General features: G+C 44.3%; 2 protein-coding genes across 8 annotated transcripts in view; both read right to left on the minus strand.

Moving 5' to 3' along the window:
- cpsf3 (cleavage and polyadenylation specific factor 3) overlaps nt 1–1,264 on the minus strand; it is a 9,251-nt gene extending 7,987 nt beyond the window's left edge. The window contains exons 1-3 of one of the 2 annotated variants that reach the window (XM_076112125.1): nt 1,095–1,264; nt 724–787; nt 545–642 (exon numbers count right to left, since the gene is read on the minus strand). In XM_076112125.1, the coding sequence (XP_075968240.1) occupies nt 545–642; nt 724–787; nt 1,095–1,165 (233 nt within the window). In that variant the 5' untranslated portion in view covers nt 1,166–1,264. Of the gene's footprint in view, nt 1–544; nt 643–723; nt 788–1,094 lie in introns of those variants that run through there. The other variant, XM_076112126.1, reaches the window with a different exon arrangement.
- Nucleotides 1,265–1,982: 718 nt separating this feature from the next.
- The window catches only part of asap2b (ArfGAP with SH3 domain, ankyrin repeat and PH domain 2b), a 27,993-nt gene continuing 9,975 nt past the window's right edge, over nt 1,983–20,000 (minus strand). For 3 of the 6 annotated variants that reach the window (XM_076112118.1, XM_076112120.1, XM_076112121.1), the window contains 25 exons: nt 19,630–19,679; nt 19,331–19,460; nt 19,162–19,247; nt 18,595–18,670; nt 16,067–16,153; nt 15,842–15,945; nt 14,810–14,879; nt 14,494–14,598; nt 13,780–13,867; nt 13,658–13,706; nt 13,415–13,581; nt 12,918–13,051; nt 12,296–12,381; nt 9,051–9,240; nt 8,414–8,499; nt 8,197–8,312; nt 8,052–8,119; nt 7,355–7,462; nt 6,622–6,856; nt 5,504–5,608; nt 4,932–5,205; nt 4,482–4,540; nt 4,334–4,398; nt 3,786–3,905; nt 1,983–3,676 (listed from right to left, as the gene is read on the minus strand). In XM_076112118.1, the coding sequence (XP_075968233.1) occupies nt 3,602–3,676; nt 3,786–3,905; nt 4,334–4,398; nt 4,482–4,540; nt 4,932–5,205; nt 5,504–5,608; nt 6,622–6,856; nt 7,355–7,462; nt 8,052–8,119; nt 8,197–8,312; nt 8,414–8,499; nt 9,051–9,240; nt 12,296–12,381; nt 12,918–13,051; nt 13,415–13,581; nt 13,658–13,706; nt 13,780–13,867; nt 14,494–14,598; nt 14,810–14,879; nt 15,842–15,945; nt 16,067–16,153; nt 18,595–18,670; nt 19,162–19,247; nt 19,331–19,460; nt 19,630–19,679 (2,733 nt within the window). In that variant the 3' untranslated portion in view covers nt 1,983–3,601. Of the gene's footprint in view, nt 3,677–3,785; nt 3,906–4,333; nt 4,399–4,481; nt 4,541–4,931; nt 5,206–5,503; nt 5,609–6,473; nt 6,857–7,354; nt 7,463–8,051; nt 8,120–8,196; nt 8,313–8,413; nt 8,500–9,050; nt 9,241–12,295; nt 12,382–12,917; nt 13,052–13,414; nt 13,582–13,657; nt 13,707–13,779; nt 13,868–14,493; nt 14,599–14,809; nt 14,880–15,841; nt 15,946–16,066; nt 16,154–18,594; nt 18,671–19,161; nt 19,248–19,330; nt 19,461–19,629; nt 19,680–20,000 lie in introns of those variants that run through there. The other 3 variants (XM_076112119.1, XR_012959370.1, XR_012959369.1) reach the window with 3 other exon arrangements.

The following is a 20,000-nucleotide window of genomic DNA, read 5'->3' on the forward strand; positions in this document are numbered from 1 at the left end:
ATGTGTGAGTGTGTGTGTGTGTGAGTGTGTGTGTGTGTGTGTGTCTCTATGTGTGAGTGTGTGTGTGTGTGTGTGTCTGTGTCTCTATGTGTGAGTGTGTGTGTGTGTGTGTCTGTGTCTCTATGTGTGAGTGTGTGTGTCTCTATGTGTGAGTGTGTCTCTATGTGTGAGTGTGTCTCTATGTGTGAGTGTGTGCGTGTCTGTCTCTATGTGTGAGTGTGTGTGTGTGTGTCTGTGTCTCTATGTGTGAGTGTGTGTGTCTCTATGTGTGAGTGTGTGTGTGTGTGTCTGTGTCTCTATGTGTGAGTGTGTGCGTGTCTGTCTCTGTGTGTGTGTGTCTCTATGTGTGAGTGTGTGTCTATGTGTGAGTGTGTCTGTCTCTATGTGTGTGTGTGTGTCTCTATGTGTGAGTGTGTGTCTGTGTCTCTATGTGTGAGTGTGTGTCTATGTGTGAGTGTGTGCATGTCTGTCTCTATGTGTGAGTGTGTGCGCGAGTGTGTGTGTCTTTGTGCGAGTGTGTAGTAGATTTCTTGAATGAACTCACTGGCTGATGAGCAGCAGGTCGATCTCAGCCGGGTCGATCAGGTCGATGTACGGCAGAGCGTCCATCCCCTCCAGACCGGGATGGATCCCACAGTCCAGCTAAACCACACACACACACACACACACGTGTGTTACACACTAGCTGGCGGTAACGTTTACAGCTGATGGGACCACACCTACCATGATCTTTCTTCCTTTGAACTCCAGGATGATGCAGGACCGTCCCACCTCCTGTCCTGCTCCTCTGGAGACACACACACACACGTACAGACAATAGACATAGACACACACACACACGTACAGACACAGACAGACACACACACACACGTACAGACATAGACATAGAGACACACGTACAGACGGACACACACACACACACACATAGACAGACACACTTGTTAATCAGGAGCACGTTCTGTTCACTACAGACTCGTTAAAAGTCAAAGTTTCTGATGTCATTGAAACAGAAGAAGTGTATTTATGAATGAGTTCGGTCTCGTGGGTACTAACAGTAGAAACAGTTGAAACAATAGAAACGTGTTTAAACTTACAGAGGTCTGATCAGCAGTTGGTCACTTTCCTCCGCGGGAACCGTGACGTCAGACTTACGTTTCGTCGCCATGGTTACTTTGATGAACTGATTAATCTTCTTTTATTTCACAAATACAAATGAATTCATCGCAGATACGCGCGTCGCCTCAAGTTTGGAAAGTGCGTCACTTCCGGGTCCTGCTGGAAAACCTGTCCGTGGAACAACCCGTGGAAACCTTTGGTTCCGCCTTCAGGTTTACTTTATCTTTATCTTATTATTATTATCATCATCATCATTATGAAAGCCAAAGATTAACATATAGAAAACAAATATAATTTAAAAAATGTATATTTTACTCAATCAACACAATATAATAACTTTGTCTTAAAACAAGTAAATCTAAACGTTGAGTTTTACATTTTAATATAAAGATCAGTTTAATTATTAGTTTAGTTCCCCCACTGTCATCTCATGGCTTTCCAACAATTGAACTTAATTATAAATACATATGTACAAGTATATATATGTGTATATTCTATGTGAATATTTGTGGTATCAGTGTATTTTATTAGTACTATTTCTACGTCACTGTTAATCTGATTATTTGTATTTATTTTAAGCACTTTGTAATCACTGTGTGTGTTAAATATACTTTACGATTATTAAGAATACGAGTTCAACGATTGTTATATGTTCTTGTGATCAAATAAAATGATTAAAATGTATTTTTGGACGTGTGACATTCAGAGCTTTTCAATAAACTAGAAACAAAAGCTGTGGTGATGTTTGACCCGTTTTATATATAATATCTATATATAGATATATCTATATATAGATATTATACATCTACATATTGCATATATTCTGACTTTATTACTCTGTAGTCCTGACACACTTCATGTGAAGCTTCTTGTGACTTCACTCTGAATCAAACCTTTATTATTATCATTAAATCTCCACAAACCTCCAGGAGTGAAGAGAGTAGAGCAGGAATCATTATTTAACAGAGTAACTGATTCATTGTTCTTCAGAAAAACACTTAGCAAGACAGCATCAACTATTAATATTATTATTATGTTAACAGTTAGAGGTTAATGGAGCTAAATCTCTGATTCCAGATTCTCTGATGTGAGAATTTGCAGCTTTTCTGTTGGTCGAACAAAACGAGACATTTGAAGACGTCGTAAACTGTGAGAGATGCAAACAATCATTAAAGAGCTGAAATGAATAAAGAAGGCAGAGACGGGGTGAAATAAAAGAACAAAGCAGAACCAGATTAAAATGGAAGAAAAGAAAGAAAAATGGACAAAGAGGATAAAAGTAGAATACATTCATATTTATCACGTTCACTGTTAAAGGAGGATGTCAGCTGCTTTTAATGACACTGTGCATTAGAAGTAAATGATATCAGACAGAAGGTTTCCCTTCAGCCAACAGCTTAAAACAACCTAAGACTGAAGTCCTGTGATGATCAGATGTGACCACTAGTCGGCGCTGTGTAGGGGGCTTGATGTGACGGGAGAAGAGTAGAGAGAGAGAGAAGAAGAGTAGAGAGAGAGAAGAAGAGTAGAGAGAGAAGCGTACAGAGAGAAGAAGAGTAGAGAGAGAAGAAGAGTAGAGAGAGAAGAAGAGTAGAGAGAGAAGCGTAGAGAGAGAAGCGTAGAGAGAGAGAGAAGACTAGAGAGAGAAGAAGAGTAGAGAGAGAGAAGAAGAGTAGAGAGAGAAGCGTAGAGAGAAGAATAAGAGTAGAGAGAGAAGAAGAGTAGAGAGAGAAGAAGAGTAGAGAGAGAAGAAGCGTAGAGAGAGAAGAAGCGTAGAGAGAGAAGAGTAGAGAGAGAAGAGTAGAGAGAGAAGAAGAGTAGAGAGAGAAGAAGAGTAGAGAGAGAGATCTGACTTGGTGCGGTTCGGTGGAAGCGTGACTAAAGTTAGGAGGAAAACCCAAAACGTGTTGCACTGATTCATTCACTATCATACACACACGACGCTCACAGATCAGAGTATTATGGGCTGTTTGATACGAGGTTCATGAACTCTCTGGTTTCCCTTCACGTTCACGTTTCTACGTGCAGAGTCCTTCCTGCTATGACCCGCCCTACTCCGCCTCTGATTGGCTGGAACCCGTTGCCTTCGTTGGTTGGGTACTATAGAACATATTTTATGTGTTATATATATATTACTGTTGTACCACAGTAATATGATGACTTCCTGTTGTACCACAGTAATATGATGACTTCCTGTTGTACCACAGTAATATGATGACTTCCTGTTGGACCACAGTAATATGATGACTTCCTGTCTGAACTAATGTGAACCAGGAGAGTCTGCTGGGTTTAGAATTCTTTTGTGAACTTTGTCAGAATTTACAATAAAGTTGTGTGAGTTTGAACAGAGACAGAAACAGAAGGATTGTGAAGACGGAGTCTCAAGCTGGTTTGTGTTGCGGTTCAGGTCTCAGGTGGATCTCTGTGAGTCTGGGTGTTTCCTCTCTACAGGGGGGCGGGGCTTCTCTCCGTGTCACACCTGCCGTCACTCTGTGATGAAGTGAACGAAGGTGACAGGAAACACTCCTCTCCTGGTGGCATCTTCTTCAACGTGACCGAACTGAAGAACAAAACGACACTAATGACCGAAGTGAAAGAGGAAGTGACAAAGCCAACCTGCCGTTGGGCTGGTGATGATGTATTTCCTGTTTGTTGCAGCTGTCACTCACCCACCACTCGCTGTCCTCCTCCCCCTCCACCACGATCACCTCCCCCTCTGTGAACGTCAGCTCATCTGCATTATCAGCTGAACAGTTGTAGATGGCCTTCACCCTCTTCAGTTTCTGCTTCTGCAGACAGACAGACAGACAAACAGACAGAGAGACACACACGCACACACACACAGAGACAGAGACACACACACACACACACACACATACACACACGTTTGCTTTAAGGACAATGAAACAAACACACTCATCTATAGGTGAGTTGTAGTGTATCTGTTAATATGTGTTAATGTGTGTATTGTGTGTATTCATAACTGCAGTAACTTGAGGACCTAACTGATGTTCCTCCTCTGGTCCTGTAGAGGAGGTGAGCTGAGTGACTTTAATATTCAGTTGGTGAGGTTCTGAAAGTGACCTGAATGCGTCTGAGCTTCACTGACCGACAGTAAGAACCTACAGCTGTGTTCTTTGGTGATCTGTCCCTTTAAATCCACCTGTCTGTTGGTGCTGACCTCTGACCTGTGTTCCTGATGTGTTCGAGGACTTACGGAGAAGGTGCTTCTGGGTTTGGGTGTTGGAGGACCGGAGCTCTGTGGGGATCTGGCCTGTGACCCTGCAGAGAGGACAAACAACGATTATTAATAAACCAGACGCACCTCAGACGAGGCTCTGGAGGCTCTGGAGGACTTTCAGTACCTCGTTTGTCCACTGATGCGGTCCTGAGAGGAGGTCTCTGTGGAGGACGCTTCACTGATCTGAAATCAGACAAGTGAACCCATTACAAACCAGTTCAGACCAGTACAAACCAGTTGTGACTGGAAACAGCTGGTACAAACTAGTATTCATCAGTACAGACCAGAACTGTCTAATACAGTCCAGTACGGTCGATAACAGACCAGACCAGTCCAGTACGGTCCAGTAGAATCCAGAACGGTCCACTACAGACCACTATATTTTACTACAGTCCAATACAGTCCAGTACAATCCACTACAGACCACTACAGTCCAATACAGTCCAGTACAATCCACTACAGTCCAGTAGAATCCAGTACGGTCCTCTGCAGACCACTACATGTTACTACAGTCCAGTACGGTCCTCTGCAGACCACTACATGTTACTACAGTCCTGTGCAGTCCAGTACCTACCCGGTGGGTGATTTAGGGGACTTTGGTCCCAGTGGTCCTGGTGGTCCCAGTGGTCTGGTGGTCTGGTGAAGGGGGACTGGTGGTGGGAGGGGCGGAGCTTTGTAATGGGGCGGCGATGGGATGGTGGGTGCTGGTGGGACTGGAGGAACCGGGGGGAGTCCTGCTGCTAGTGGGGGAGGCAGAGGGGGGAGGGGGGTGTTCCTGGCTGACATGGTCTTGGTCTCCAACATGCTGGACCTCTTGTTTACTGGAGGGGGAGGAGCTACTGGGAGCACTGGGAGAGGAGGAGCGTTTATTCAACCAATAGGAAGCAACATATGAATATAAATAAATAATACAACAGCTGGTTTGTTATTGATTAGATCTTCATTCCTTCATGGAGACAAAGAGATTTGTGCTCGTTTAAAACGGATCCTAACGCTTCATTTCCTGTCAATCAACCAATCAACCAATCGATGACTCGACTGATCGATGACTCGATGACTCGACGTGTTCACAGTTCACAGCAGCTGAAGCCTGAAGAGGACTATTGAGGCTTTTATTTTGTCGCAGACAGGAAGTCCCTGACTCACCGTACATGGAGGAGTTCCTCTCGGGGGTTTGAGGGTTGGGGGGGTCGGAGGACGACCGCTGCCTCCCGAAGGTTTCCATGGCAACAGGTTTACCGGGTCCTGAACCTGCAGGACGACAAAAACCCTCAAGACTCCGTGTTCATTCACTCTGTCCAGGTATTGGATGATACACTTTGATGGACACTAGTGACCAATCAGAGAGCTCGACCGAAGGTTGTTGTGAGTTTTATATCACTAAAACGGGTATTTTTAAAAACTCTGGTTACTTTGTATCTGTGATGTCATCAGATGTCAACCTCCGGTTCTTTAAGTGAAGTCAAAGCTCCACGTGTTAAAGCTGCATTCTCTCTAGTGTCCACCAGGGGGCGACTCCTCTGGTTGTATAGAAGTCTATGAGAAAATGACTCTACTTCTCTCTTGATTTATTACCTCAGTAAACATTGTAAACATGAGTTTATGGTCTCAATCTCTAGTTTCAAGTCTTCTTCAATACAGCATGATGTTCATTTAGTACATTATGGTCCATTTAGAGTCAAACAGACCATAAAGCAGGGGATGCTTTAGGGCGGGGCTACACGGTGATTGACAGGTCTCTACCAGAGACGTATACGGCGTCTCTACGTCACTCCTCCTCAGTCCAGATATGGTCACTTCACTGGTTGTGAAAAAAAAACAAGATGGCGACGGGCAAAAATAAGATAAGAAATCTTTAAAAAAACAGTAATAAATCAAGAGAGAAGTAGAGTCATGTTCTTATAGACTTCTATACAACCAGAAGAGTCGCCCCCTGGTGGACACTAGAGAGGATGCAGCTTTAACACATGAAGCTTTGAGGTCGTCTACTGATTGCGTTCTAATGTGGACGGAGATATTTCGTAAAACAAAGGTCGAGGATAGACGTAAAGATGTTGTGTATACGTGTAGACAGAGCCTGATGCTTGCCCCCCCCCCGTTTAAAAGAGCTGTTGACCTTTGACCTGTGGGAGGAGCCTGAAGACGGTCAACGCTGAAGCTGATGGTTGTTTCATCAGGATATTTATTGCTCCTTCATAACGTTTTCTCTCTTTGTGAAGTAAAGTGAACTTTAAGCGGTCGTGGCTGTAGCGTCCCTGTCTGACCTCTGGTGGGTCCTCTGGGGGGCAGCGGCGGCGTCGCTCCCGGTGGCGGTAGGTTGAGGTCCATCATGGTGCCGTAGGTCTCGTTGCTGATCATCACGCTCGGCACCTGAGGCCTCTGTTTGTCCCTCGCCAGGCAGGCGGCATCCCGGGCCAACGCCGCCAGGTTGGGCTGCATGGGGCCGCTGCCCGGCACGAAGCAGCTGACCGGACGCTCCTCACGCCGGTTGGGGATTGGCTGCGGTTCAAAAAAACAAACACACTGTTACTCGTCTTCACCGCCCCTCGTGTCTACAAGCTGCTCAACGTGAAGCCGGCCGACCTCGTCCTCCGTCTCGTCCTCGCTCTCATCAGAACATGAAACTCACACATTATTTAAATATCTGACGATGATTTAATTCATAAAGGTAGATGATCTTTAGACTGAGGATCAGGGGGCTGACTTACAAAATAAAACAAACACACAAAACGATGACAAAGACACACACAAAGCCCACAATATGACCACAAAGGGCTGCAAAGCTACCGAAAATACACGTTTAAACAACCACAAAGAGACACAAAAACAACATCTAGAAATTTTAAATCACTAAAAATAGATACAAAACGACTGCAAAGAGACAAAATAACCACAAGGAGGAGCAAAGTGACTGAAAGAGACAGAAAACGTTGAGAAATGACACAAAACGACTACAAAGAAAAGATAAACGTGTAAAATAAAGTGAAGCCGGCCGACCTTGTCCTCCATCTCGTCCTCGCTCTCGTCCATGTCGTCGTTCTGGAGACGCCACTCGTACTCGACGTGAACGTGGACGTTAAACTTCCCCGTCTGAGCCTGAGTCAGCTGAAAGGCAGCGACACACGGCCGTGTTCAACCCCAGAGGAACAGAATGAACTGAAATCAATCTTTATCTTTACAGCCGCATCGTACGCGTGGAGATTATTTAGTCACAAATACGGTTCCTGAAGGTGAAAAATGAACCTCGGAGCTCAAAAAGTAGTAAATAAAGTGTATTAATTCTACAATGTCAGCATAAAACACATGAATAAAACGTAAAGAGGAGTAACATGATGTGTGACGGTTAACAGAACTTTCACTTTCTGTTTAGTTCTGTTTAGTTCTTTTGTCTTTCTGTTTATATAACTTTAGTATATTTATATTATACAGTATATATATTTAAAAACATATTGAACGATCACCGAGTTTCAGTTTTTTGGAATTAGCTTAGCATAGAAAAGTTTAGCTTTATTTACGGTTGCTTAGCTTTCTTTGAATTGTCTTAACTGTTAAAGTTCGTTTTTGTTTAATGACATTATATTGTGAAACCCCGACTCAGTTTCAGTTCTTTGTCATTTATTCAGATCAGGTTCAGTGTTACCAAGTTTACTTTAGCTTAGCTTTAGCTTAACTCAGTTCAGATGCAGAGTCTCACCTGTTCTTCACACAGAGGGTGTCGGAGGCGCTTGGCGATGTCCAGCGGCGTCTCTCCCGCTTCGTTTGCTGTGGAGATAAAATCCAAGAAGACGATTAGAAACGGGCGAGCGAGGCCGTGTCGCTCCGAGTGTTCGTGTTCTTACTGATGGAGACTGAAGCTTTTCCTCTCAGCAGCAGCTTCAGACACTCGCTTTTGTCCGTCAGACAGCAGTAATGCAGCGCTGTGCTTCCTCTGGCCGTCTGCTTGTCCAGGTTTCCACTGAAACACGCCTCGGTGTTACTATACATGTGTGTATACCACCTTGGACTCTTTTCAAGCATTTATTTTTGCAAAATTCATCATGACAATGATGATGTCACCTGTTTTGGGCGAGGAAGTCCACGATGTGGAGGGAGTTTCTGTCGACCATACGGACCGCCAGGTGCAGCACCGTCTCTCCGGGTTCCTGACAGAAACAAACTCAGCTCACTGTTCTGAACCAATGACTGTAAAGAAGAGGACGTCTTCATGGGGACGTCTCTCATCGGTTTGTGGACGTCTTGAAGCCTCCAGTTCGGCAATTTGACCGTCGCCATCTTGGTTTTTTAAAAACCAGTGAACAGGAAGTGACCATACATGGACTGAGGAGGAGTGATGTAGAGACGCCGTATACGTCTCTGGTAGAGACCTGTCAATCACCGTGTAGCCCCGCCCTAAAGCATCCCCTGCTTTATGGTCTGTGTGACTCTAAATGGACCATAATGTACTAAATGAACATCATGCTGTATTGAAGAAGACTTGAAACTAGAGATTGAGACCATAAACTCATGTTTACAATGTTTACTGAGGTAATAAATCAAGAGAGAAGTAGAGTCATTTTCTCATAGACTTCTATACAACCAGAGGAGTCGCCCCCTGGTGGACACTAGAGAGAATGCAGCTTTAACACATGAAGCTTTGACTTTGTCTCCTGGTTCTGACATTTAAAACAAAAATAAATCAGAACTGCAGTCCTACATGTTCGTTAGGCTGCGGGATGGACTCCTGCAGGTCCACCCCCTCGGCGTAGACCTGGATCAGGGACAAGATGTCTCTGTTCCTGACGGCCTCGTACAGAACCTGCAGTCTGGACGCCGCGTCGGCACAGAGCCGCCGAGCGAAGCGCTTCTCGGTGTACTTGGCGGTGATGAAGTCCTTCCTCGTCTGCCTGGAGGAAGAACCGGAGACCAGAGAGAGTCATCATCTCACATCTCCTTCTGCGTCACTCCGTCCACTCGCACGTCACTCGCATATGGGGTCAGATCAGTCTCAATAATCACAAATGCACGCAGAACGATTCGCAAATACATTCCAATGCACACATAAATAAATTACGATTTATATAAATGTAAAAAAAAAAAAATCACAAATATATTTCTGCATTTGTAAGCCTTTCTATGTGGATTTTTTCTATTTGCTTGTGGATCGCACTGCATTTCTTTGTGGATCGCTACACATGTATTTGTGGGTTTTTGAGACTCCCCTGACGTCGCTGGATTCACAAATGCGTTTTTTCAACGTTCTCTTTTTCAACCAATCACATGAGCGCAGCTCCCCCCTCCCCTCCCCACGAGGCTGCTAGCGTTAAGAGTTGCGCAATTTGCGAAGGCGACAGGGCAAGCTCAAAGGCACTTCCTGTTGCAAGCTGCCACCGTTTTGGTGCGGATTCCGCGGTAGTTTAGTCTTTATTTGTCGTTATTTGACATTATGTGACAATACATTAAGGTCCTTGAAGGTATGACTGTTGGTAGTTGTAATTAGTTTAGTAACAAAACATGTGATCAGGTTCATCTTACTGCCTCCCCCAAACTACTGTCCTGTTGAGACAGACAGGACAAACAGAGAAAAAAAGTTGTATACAAATTGTATAAATATATACATACATATAAATATATTTATATAGATACATACCTATATATACATACGTATATATGTATATATATCCAAATCAATAGGTTATGTGGGTTGCTATCATTCTCAACAGTACAATGCATATTTCCATGTTTACAATTTGCATTCCTTCAGTCTGCATGAAAGTGTGTATCGTTGCCACGGCAACAAGTACCAACTGATGTTAGCCTACATTAGCTTGCTAATGAAAACGAGTAGCCATACTATTACAATTCGGCCTTTTTTTACTAAACCAATTACAACTACCAACAGTCATACCTTCAAGGACCTTAATGTATTGTCACATAATGTCAAATAACGACAAATAAAGACTAAACTACCGCGGAAACAATACATACAAATCCACAAACAAATAGAAAAAAATCCACACAGAAAGGCTTACAAATGCAGAAATATATTTGTGATTTTTTTTTTACATTTATATAAATCGTAATTTATTTATGTGTGCATTGGAATGTATTTGTGAATCGTTCTGCGTGCATTTGAGATTATTGAGACTGATCTGACCCCATACTCGCACGTCATTCCCACGTCACTCCCACCGTCACTCCCACCGTCACTCCCACCGTCACTCGCACGTCACTCCCACCGTCACTCGCACGTCACTCCCACCGTCACTCCCACCGTCACTCGCACGTCATTCCCACCGTCACTCGCACGTCACTCCCACAGTCACTCCCACCGTCACTCGCACGTCACTCCCACCGTCACTCGCACGTCACTCCCACCGTCACTCGCACGTCACTCCCACCGTCACTCGCACGTCACTCCCACCGTCACTCGCACGTCACTCCCACCGTCACTCCCACCGCCACTCGCACGTCATTCCCACCGTCACTCGCACGTCACTCCCACAGTCACTCCCACCGTCACTCGCACGTCACTCCCACCGCCACTCGCACGTCATTCCCACCGTCACTCCCACCGTCACTCCCACGGTCACTCCCACCGTCACTCGCACGTCACTCCCACCGCCACTCGCACGTCACTCCCACCGTCACTCGCACGTCACTCCCACCGTCACTCGCACGTCACTCCCACCGTCACTCCCACCGCCACTCGCACGTCATTCCCACCGTCACTCCCACAGTCACTCCCACCGTCACTCGCACGTCACTCCCACCGCCACTCGCACGTCATTCCCACCGTCACTCCCACCGTCACTCCCACGGTCACTCCCACCGTCACTCCCACCGCCACTCGCACGTCATTCCCACCGTCACTCCCACGTCACTCCCACCGTCACTCCCACCGCCACTCCCACCGCCACTCGCACGTCATTCCCACCGTCACTCCCACGTCACTCCCACCGTCACTCCCACCGCCACTCGCACGTTATTCCCACCGCCACTCGCACCGTCACTCGCACCGTCACTCCCACCGTCACTCGCACGTCACTCCCACCGTCACTCCCACCGTCACTCCCACCGTCACTCGCACGTCACTTCCACCGTCACTCGCACGTCACTCCCACCGCCACTCCCACCGTCACTCGCACGTCACTCCCACCGCCACTCCCACCGTCACTCGCACGTCACTCCCACCGTCACTCCCACCGCCACTCGCACGTCATTCCCACCGCCACTCCCACCGTCACTCGCACGTCACTCCCACCGTCACTCGCACGTCACTCCCACCGCCACTCCCACCGTCACTCACACGTCACTCCCACCGTCACTCCCACCGCCACTCGCACGTCATTCCCACCGCCACTCCCACCGTCACTCGCACGTCACTCCCACCGCCACTCCCACCGTCACTCGCACGTCACTCCCACCGCCACTCGCACGTCATTCCCACCGCCACTCCCACGTCACTCCCACCGTCACTCCCACCGCCACTCGCACGTCATTCCCACCGCCACTCCCACCGTCACTCGCACGTCACTCCCACCGTCATTCCCACCGCCACTCCCACCGTCACTCGCACGTCACTCCCACCGTCACTCGCACGTCACTCCCACCGTCACTCCCACCGTCACTCGCACGTCACTCCCACCGTCACTCCCACCGTCACTCCCACCGCCACTCCCACCGTCACTCCCACCGTCACTCCCACGTCACTCCCACGTCACTCCCACCGCCACTCGCACGCCACTCCCACCGTCACTCCCACCGTCACTCGCACGTCACTCCCACCGTCACTCCCACCGCCACTCGCACGTCATTCCCACCGTCATTCCCACCGTCACTCGCACCGTCACTCCCACCGTCACTCCCACCGTCACTCGCACGTCACTCCCACCGTCACTCCCACCGTCACTCCCACCGTCACTCCCACGTCACTCTCACGTCACTCGCACCGTCACTAACATGTCACTGGTGGGATCCGGTTTGGTGACTGACAGATCTGCCTCCATGATCTCGTTGAAGCTGGCGTTTCCCACGTTCTTCGCCAACTAAAACACAACATGTAAGGTTGGTCACTGCGGCTCCTGAAGTAAAACACATGCTTCCTGGTGGGTTCACTGCAGACCTGCAACCCTCTACTGTCTTTAATCAATACCGTTTTTAAATCAATTAATGTCACAGAATACCAGGAGTTTATCAAATATAAATATAAAAGGATGAATTCTAATAAAATCAAACCTTTACAAAATCATATTTGTAGCATATTCATTTAATATAAATATACATTTATTATATTACATATATATTGATATTATACGATATACAATATATTCAAAAAATGAATAAAGAAATTAATAAAATCATGGTCTTGTGATTATTACAACTAATTTAGTTTTTTAATTATTAAGATTTTTAAAAGCTTTATTCTTGAAAGTTTTTTCTCGAAATATTTAGATCATGTTTGTTCCTAAAATTGTAAATAATATGTTGTTGACAGACACAAATGAAAACTCATCTAATCACTCCGCCCTGCCTCGACACTCTGATTTCCGTTACTCCTCTGGGGACAGTGAAGTGGACTCACCAGCAGCTCGGAGGTCCCCAGCACGTCCAGGTCCAGGCTCTGGATCCTGGAGTAGTGGACCCCCATCTCCCTGTGGATCCCAGAGCACTCGATACAGATCAGCACCCCGAGGTTGGTGGACAGCCAGGTGGGACCTGACGGAGCAGAGGATGGAGGTTTTTAAAGGCCACGATGTTACGTTCACGTCTGTAGTCCAGACGGAGAAGGTGGGACCGGGTGGGACCGGGTGGGACCGGGTGTCTCGTTAGTAACAAAACCAACAAAGTGTTTACTTTACTGTTAAACAGTGAAACTCTGCAGAATCTTCATCCTCCAGAATCTCTTCTGACCAGAAGAACCAACAGCTGAAGAAGGTAAACGTTACTTTACCTCCACATAGAGTATTTAACTAGTTCTGGACTCAACGAGTTCTGGACTCAACGAGTTCTTAGTAGTATCAGTTAGTTAGTAGTTAGTATTAGCAGTAGTACTATAGTACTAGTACCAGCAGTACATACCGTGCGCCCCGCAGTCACAGCAGCCGTCGTTGCCGCTCATCCTCTTCACCTCTCCTACGATGGCTCTCGTCAGCTCCTGGACGATGTTGTTCTCTCCTTCGTCCTGGTCGCCTTTGAACGCTTTGTTCAGCGCCTCCTCTCTACTGTTCTGCAGCACCGACACCCAGCTGCACAAACAGCAACACAGCGGGTCAGAGGTCAGAGATCAAACGGGGGGGGGGGGGGTCATTGTGCACTACTTACACCTGACACTCGGCTTCGTCCTCGGCCTGGAAGTGATAGGTCCGGTCGTCTGGAGGAGACAGAGAGTGAGACGGGAGGATCTGAACAGGACGCTACACATCTGAGAGGAGAGAGCAGCTTACGTGAGAACAGGTCGAAGCTCTTCTTCTCCTCCGGGTTCCTCTTCACCTGGCAGGTGAGCAGGTTGAGTTTGGCCGGCGGTGCGTTGGCCTGAGAGACAAGTTGTTACGACAAACTGAAAGTGTTCCACGTCGAACATGACGAGCTAAACAACCACGAAGCAACACGACCTCAGCTGGGTTTGCTGATGATTTAGCTAATGCTAACACGCTAGGCTAAGACGCTAACGATGCGAGACGCTAACGTTAGCATTTAGCTCAAAGCACCACTGTGACTGTATCACACCATTTTACCGGTAATATATTCTGTCACCCACTGAGGAACTAGTTGTGATTGACAAGTTGTCGGCTCTGAAACATCAAAAGGGTTCATCCTCTGAGGACCAGGAATGGGCTCTGGAAATTTGTTTTTATTTTATTATATTTATCTCGTTAAGGGGGAAATTTGTCTCTGCATTTGACCCATCCCTGTATACAGTGAGCAGGCGCCCGGGGAGCCGTTAGAGGTTCAGTGTCTTCTCAGGGACACTTCGACACGGGACACGTCCCACCAAGGATAATACAGGTGTTTTTAACATAAAGTCCTCAATAAGAAGCACTTGTTGATTATAACTGATTATTTTAACCCAGAGCTTTGTGTTTGTGAGAGCTGAAGCAGAGATGAGAGGTTGAAATAAATATCAATAATTAATAAAACAGACCCCCCCCCCCCCCCACCCTTCTCTCTGTTATCCTCCTCCTTATGCTCTTCCTCCTCCTCCTGTTTCTCTTCCTCTGCTGCTTGCTCTGTCCTGATTGGCCGTTTGACTCTTCATGTAAAAACTTCAAAATAAAAGAAAGAAGGAACAAAAAAAAATAACAATAAGAAGCTGAACGAAAAAACTAAAATGAATTCTTGTCTTTTCCCCATTTGAAATAAAAAAAAGTGAAACCCCAGAAGAAGAAGAAGTGTTTTAATTGGTGGACATGCAAGCAGGAGGGCGGAGCTTGTCATGCAGGAGGACCAATAGGAGGAGAGGATGTGGCGTCTTACCGTGCCGTGGCAGATGGTCAGGAAACCGTTTTTCACCGAGCACTTCCTCTTCTGCCAAACCTTCCTCAGTCTGAGGACGACACGCCAATACTGATTAAACACATTCATCTCGTAGTATTAAACACATTCATCTCGTAGTAGTAAACACATTCATCTCGTAGTATTAAACACATTCATCTCGTAGCATTAAACACATTCATCTCGTAGTATTAAACACATTCATCTCGTAGCATTAAACACATTCATCTCGTAGTATTAAACACATTCATCTCGTAGCATTAAACACATTCATCTCGTAGCATTAAACACATTCATCTCGTAGCATTAAACACATTCATCTCGTAGCATTAAACACATTCATCTCGTAGCATTAAACACATTCATCTCGTAGCATTAAACACATTCATCTCGTAGCATTAAACACATTCATCTCGTAGCATTAAACACATTCATCTCGTAGTATTAAACACATTCATCTCGTAGCATTAAACACATTCATCTCGTAGTATTAAACACATTCATCTCGTAGCATTAAACACATTCATCTCGTAGCATTAAACACATTCATCTCGTAGCATTAAACACATTCATCTCGTAGTATTAAACATATTCATCTTGTAGTATTAAACATATTCATCTCATTAAACATATGACACAATGAATTTCACGGTTTGCTGATTTTCTCTTTTTCATAAGATTATAAATTTAATTTCCTTCACTTTTTGGATTATTTATTAGAATAATTAAAAGAAAATAAATTGGAACAAAACGACATTTTATAAACTTTTTTTTCTTTTGTCTAAACCTCAAATTATCTAAAATAATGAATTAAAATCATTAAAATTATTTGTATTAAATCTGGAACCATCAAATGTAAAAATGACTTCAGTCATAGAAATAGTTTCACATTTATTTTCGAACCATCGATTAATTGATTAACGGACTAATTAATATCAATCTGCACTGTGTAGGTGTGAAGGCCTTCCAGGAAGTTATTGTCCTGTTGCATTCTGGGACTTTGGGTTCACTCACCCCTCACTCCTCTTGTAGAGGACTCCGGAGCACTCGGTGCCGTGAGCCTTGTTGCCCTGCAGCTGGTGGAGGCTGTAGCCGGCGCTCTGCTTGGCCTGAGCGTCCTGCGGAGGAGCGGGAGACAAAACAACTTCAACCGCCATGTTTGTAGTCCAAAGCCCTGCTGGCACCCTGCAGAGGTCCTCGAAGGTGTTTAAAAGTACAAATGTACACCGAGTCTCTCACCTCCTTCTGCTCTGACTGCAGAGACGCCTTCAGGACGTCTCGGAGCTGAGTCAGCTGTTTCCTCTCCCCGTCCTGAGTCTGCTTAATCTGAACACCACAGAAGAAGAGACGCAAACTAATACTGTGACCGCTGTGGTGTTTCAAGTACTTGATGTACTTTTGATTGGTGAAAAGTAACCAAGTACATAAACAGTGTACTTTATACTGTACTACACCTCAGAGGTACATGTTGTACTTTATACTGTACTACATCTCAGAGGTACATAATGTACTTTATACTGGACTACATCTCAGAGGTACATAATGTACTTTATACTGGACTACACCTCAGAGGTACATAATGTACTTTATACTGGACTACACCTCAGAGGTACATGTTGTACTTTATACTGGACTACACCTCAGAGGTACATGTTGTACTTTATACTGGACTACATCTCAGAGGTACATGTTGTACTTTATACTGTACTACATCTCAGAGGTACATGTTGTACTTTATACTGTACTACATCTCAGAGGTACATATTGTACTTTATACTGTACTACACCTCAGAGGTACATATTGTACTTTATACTGTACTACATCTCAGAGGTACATGTTGTACTTTATACTGTACTACACCTCAGAGGTACATGTTGTACTTTATACTGGACTACATCTCAGAGGTACATGTTGTACTTTATACTGTACTACATCTCAGAGGTACATAGTGTACTTTATACTGTACTACACCTCAGAGGTACATATTGTACTTTATACTGGACTACACCTCAGAGGTACATATTGTACTTTATACTGTACTACACCTCAGAGGTACATATTGTACTTTATACTGTACTACATCTCAGAGGTACATATTGTACTTTATACTGTACTACACCTCAGAGGTACATGTTGTACTTTATACTGGACTACATCTCAGAGGTACATAGTGTACTTTATACTGTACTACACCTCAGAGGTACATATTGTACTTTATACTGGACTACACCTCAGAGGTACATATTGTACTTTATACTGTACTACATCTCAGAGGTACATAGTGTACTTTATACTGTACTACACCTCAGAGGTACATAGTGTACTTTATACTGTACTACACCTCAGAGGTACATATTGTACTTTATACTGGACTACACCTCAGAGGTACATATTGTACTTTATACTGTACTACACCTCAGAGGTACATATTGTACTTTATACTGTACTACACCTCAGAGGTACATGTTGTACTTTATACTGGACTACATCTCAGAGGTACATGTTGTACTTTATACTGTACTACATCTCAGAGGTACATAGTGTACTTTATACTGTACTACATCTCAGAGGTACATGTTGTACTTTATACTGTACTACACCTCAGAGGTACATATTGTACTTTATACTGTACTACACCTCAGAGGTACATATTGTACTTTATACTGTACTACACCTCAGAGGTACATATTGTACTTTATACTGTACTACATCTCAGAGGTACATAGTGTACTTTATACTGTACTACACCTCAGAGGTACATATTGTACTTTATACTGTACTACACCTCAGAGGTACATATTGTACTTTATACTGTACTACACCTCAGAGGTACATATTGTACTTTATACTGTACTACACCTCAGAGGTACATATTGTACTTTATACTGTACTACATCTCAGAGGTACATGTACTTTATACTGTACTACATCTTAGAGGTACATGTTGTACTTTAAACTGTACTACATCTCAGAGGTACATGTACTTTATACTGTACTACATCTCAGAGGTACATGTTGTACTTTATACTGTACTACACCTCAGAGGTACATATTGTACTTTATACTGTACTACACCTCAGAGGTACATATTGTACTTTATACTGTACTACATCTCAGAGGTACATAGTGTACTTTATACTGTACTACACCTCAGAGGTACATATTGTACTTTATACTGTACTACATCTCAGAGGTACATAGTGTACTTTATACTGTACTACACCTCAGAGGTACATATTGTACTTTATACTGGACTACACCTCAGAGGTACATATTGTACTTTATACTGTACTACACCTCAGAGGTACATATTGTACTTTATACTGTACTACATCTCAGAGGTACATATTGTACTTTATACTGTACTACACCTCAGAGGTACATGTTGTACTTTATACTGGACTACATCTCAGAGGTACATAGTGTACTTTATACTGTACTACACCTCAGAGGTACATATTGTACTTTATACTGTACTACACCTCAGAGGTACATATTGTACTTTATACTGTACTACATCTCAGAGGTACATATTGTACTTTATACTGTACTACACCTCAGAGGTACATGTTGTACTTTATACTGGACTACATCTCAGAGGTACATGTTGTACTTTATACTGGACTACACCTCAGAGGTACATGTTGTACTTTATACTGGACTACATCTCAGAGGTACATATTGTCCTTTGAATGCAGTACTTGTATTTGTGGTATTAGTACTCTCCCTGCAGTACTAGTACTGCAGGGAGAGTACTTGGTCTCACCGTGGTCAGCTCCATCGTCAGCTTCTCTACAGACGGTCTGAGACTCTCCACAGCGTTCAGTCCGTCCTGGAAGAAACTGAAGAACAGAGACAAACATTTAGTGAGCAGACAGGAAGAGGAGGAGCTAGAGAGCTGTTCCCTCTACAGAACAAAGATTATATTATATATATATATTATCAGGATTATACTGATTACACATTATTTACATGTCTGAGGACTTTACAAAGACAGTTTGTTTTTAGAAGCTTCAGAAACAGGAAGTCTTAAACATCTACATTTGAGTACATGTAGTGTATATATATATATATATATATATATATATAAAATATCTCTCTAAATATAATTATAATAATATATTATATTTATTTTATTTAGCAGCCAAATCAAAAAGTTTTTGTTTCTTCATAAAGTATTTAATACTGACTTGTATCTAAAGGAACTGTAAAGTCCTGTAAACATTTATTATTATATATGATTATTATTATTATTATATATAATTATTATGATTATTATTATACATATGATACATGAGGTCACTGTGTAACCCGGAGCTTCCCGTAGACGTACTTGCACTGAGCGTGGAAATACTTGACGAGGTTCTGGAGGAAGTCGACGCCCTTCTTCACTTTGATCTCGTTCACCTTCAGCAGGTACTGAGGAGAGAAACCGGAGACGTTAACTCCTCGACGCTCGAAGCTGCCGGAGGTCTTCATCACGTCGTGCTCTTCATCTTCACCTCGCACATCTGCAGCTGGAAGAGCTGCCTCTCCTTCTCCATCTCCTCGGCGATCTCTCCTCCGCTGAACTCGGTGCGGATCATGCCGTGCTGCTTGGCGTGCTCACGCTTCTCCTTCTCGATCTTTGCTCTGGAGGAGGAACACAAACACAGCAGCACAAAGACGCCACGCTAGAACCATCTCGTCCGATTCACGTGAAGGACTCTCATCGCTCCAGAGGAGCTGAGACACCACGAGGTCTGAGCGGGTTACTACACGTGGATTACTTTATTACAGACGTGAATCTTTGTGTTCTCACAGTTTGGTCTCATAATCCTTCCAGGATTTGTCGAACGGCTTCTTCAGGTCCTGAAAGAGGAAGTGACGTCACTGTCAGACCGACCAATCACATCACAGCGTTCATTCACAACAACAACACAGAGACTCTGGAAATACGTAGAGGTGATAACGAATAAAAACTCCTTTATTACACATTTATCACACTTTCTACTTCTCTACCATTATCTGATGACTTTAGTTTCTTAATGAGTCGATTAGTCCGTTCATCAATCAGCACATTTAATTAATGTGAAGCTATTCATGATGAAGTCATTTCTGATGGTTCCAGATTTAATAATGTAAATAACTGTAATGATTTTAAATGGACTCTAAATGGACCATAATGTACTA

This window comes from Anarhichas minor, unplaced genomic scaffold, assembly GCF_050575085.1.
Source record: "Anarhichas minor isolate MPS153535 unplaced genomic scaffold, ASM5057508v1 ptg000047l, whole genome shotgun sequence".
NCBI lineage: Eukaryota > Metazoa > Chordata > Actinopteri > Perciformes > Anarhichadidae > Anarhichas > Anarhichas minor.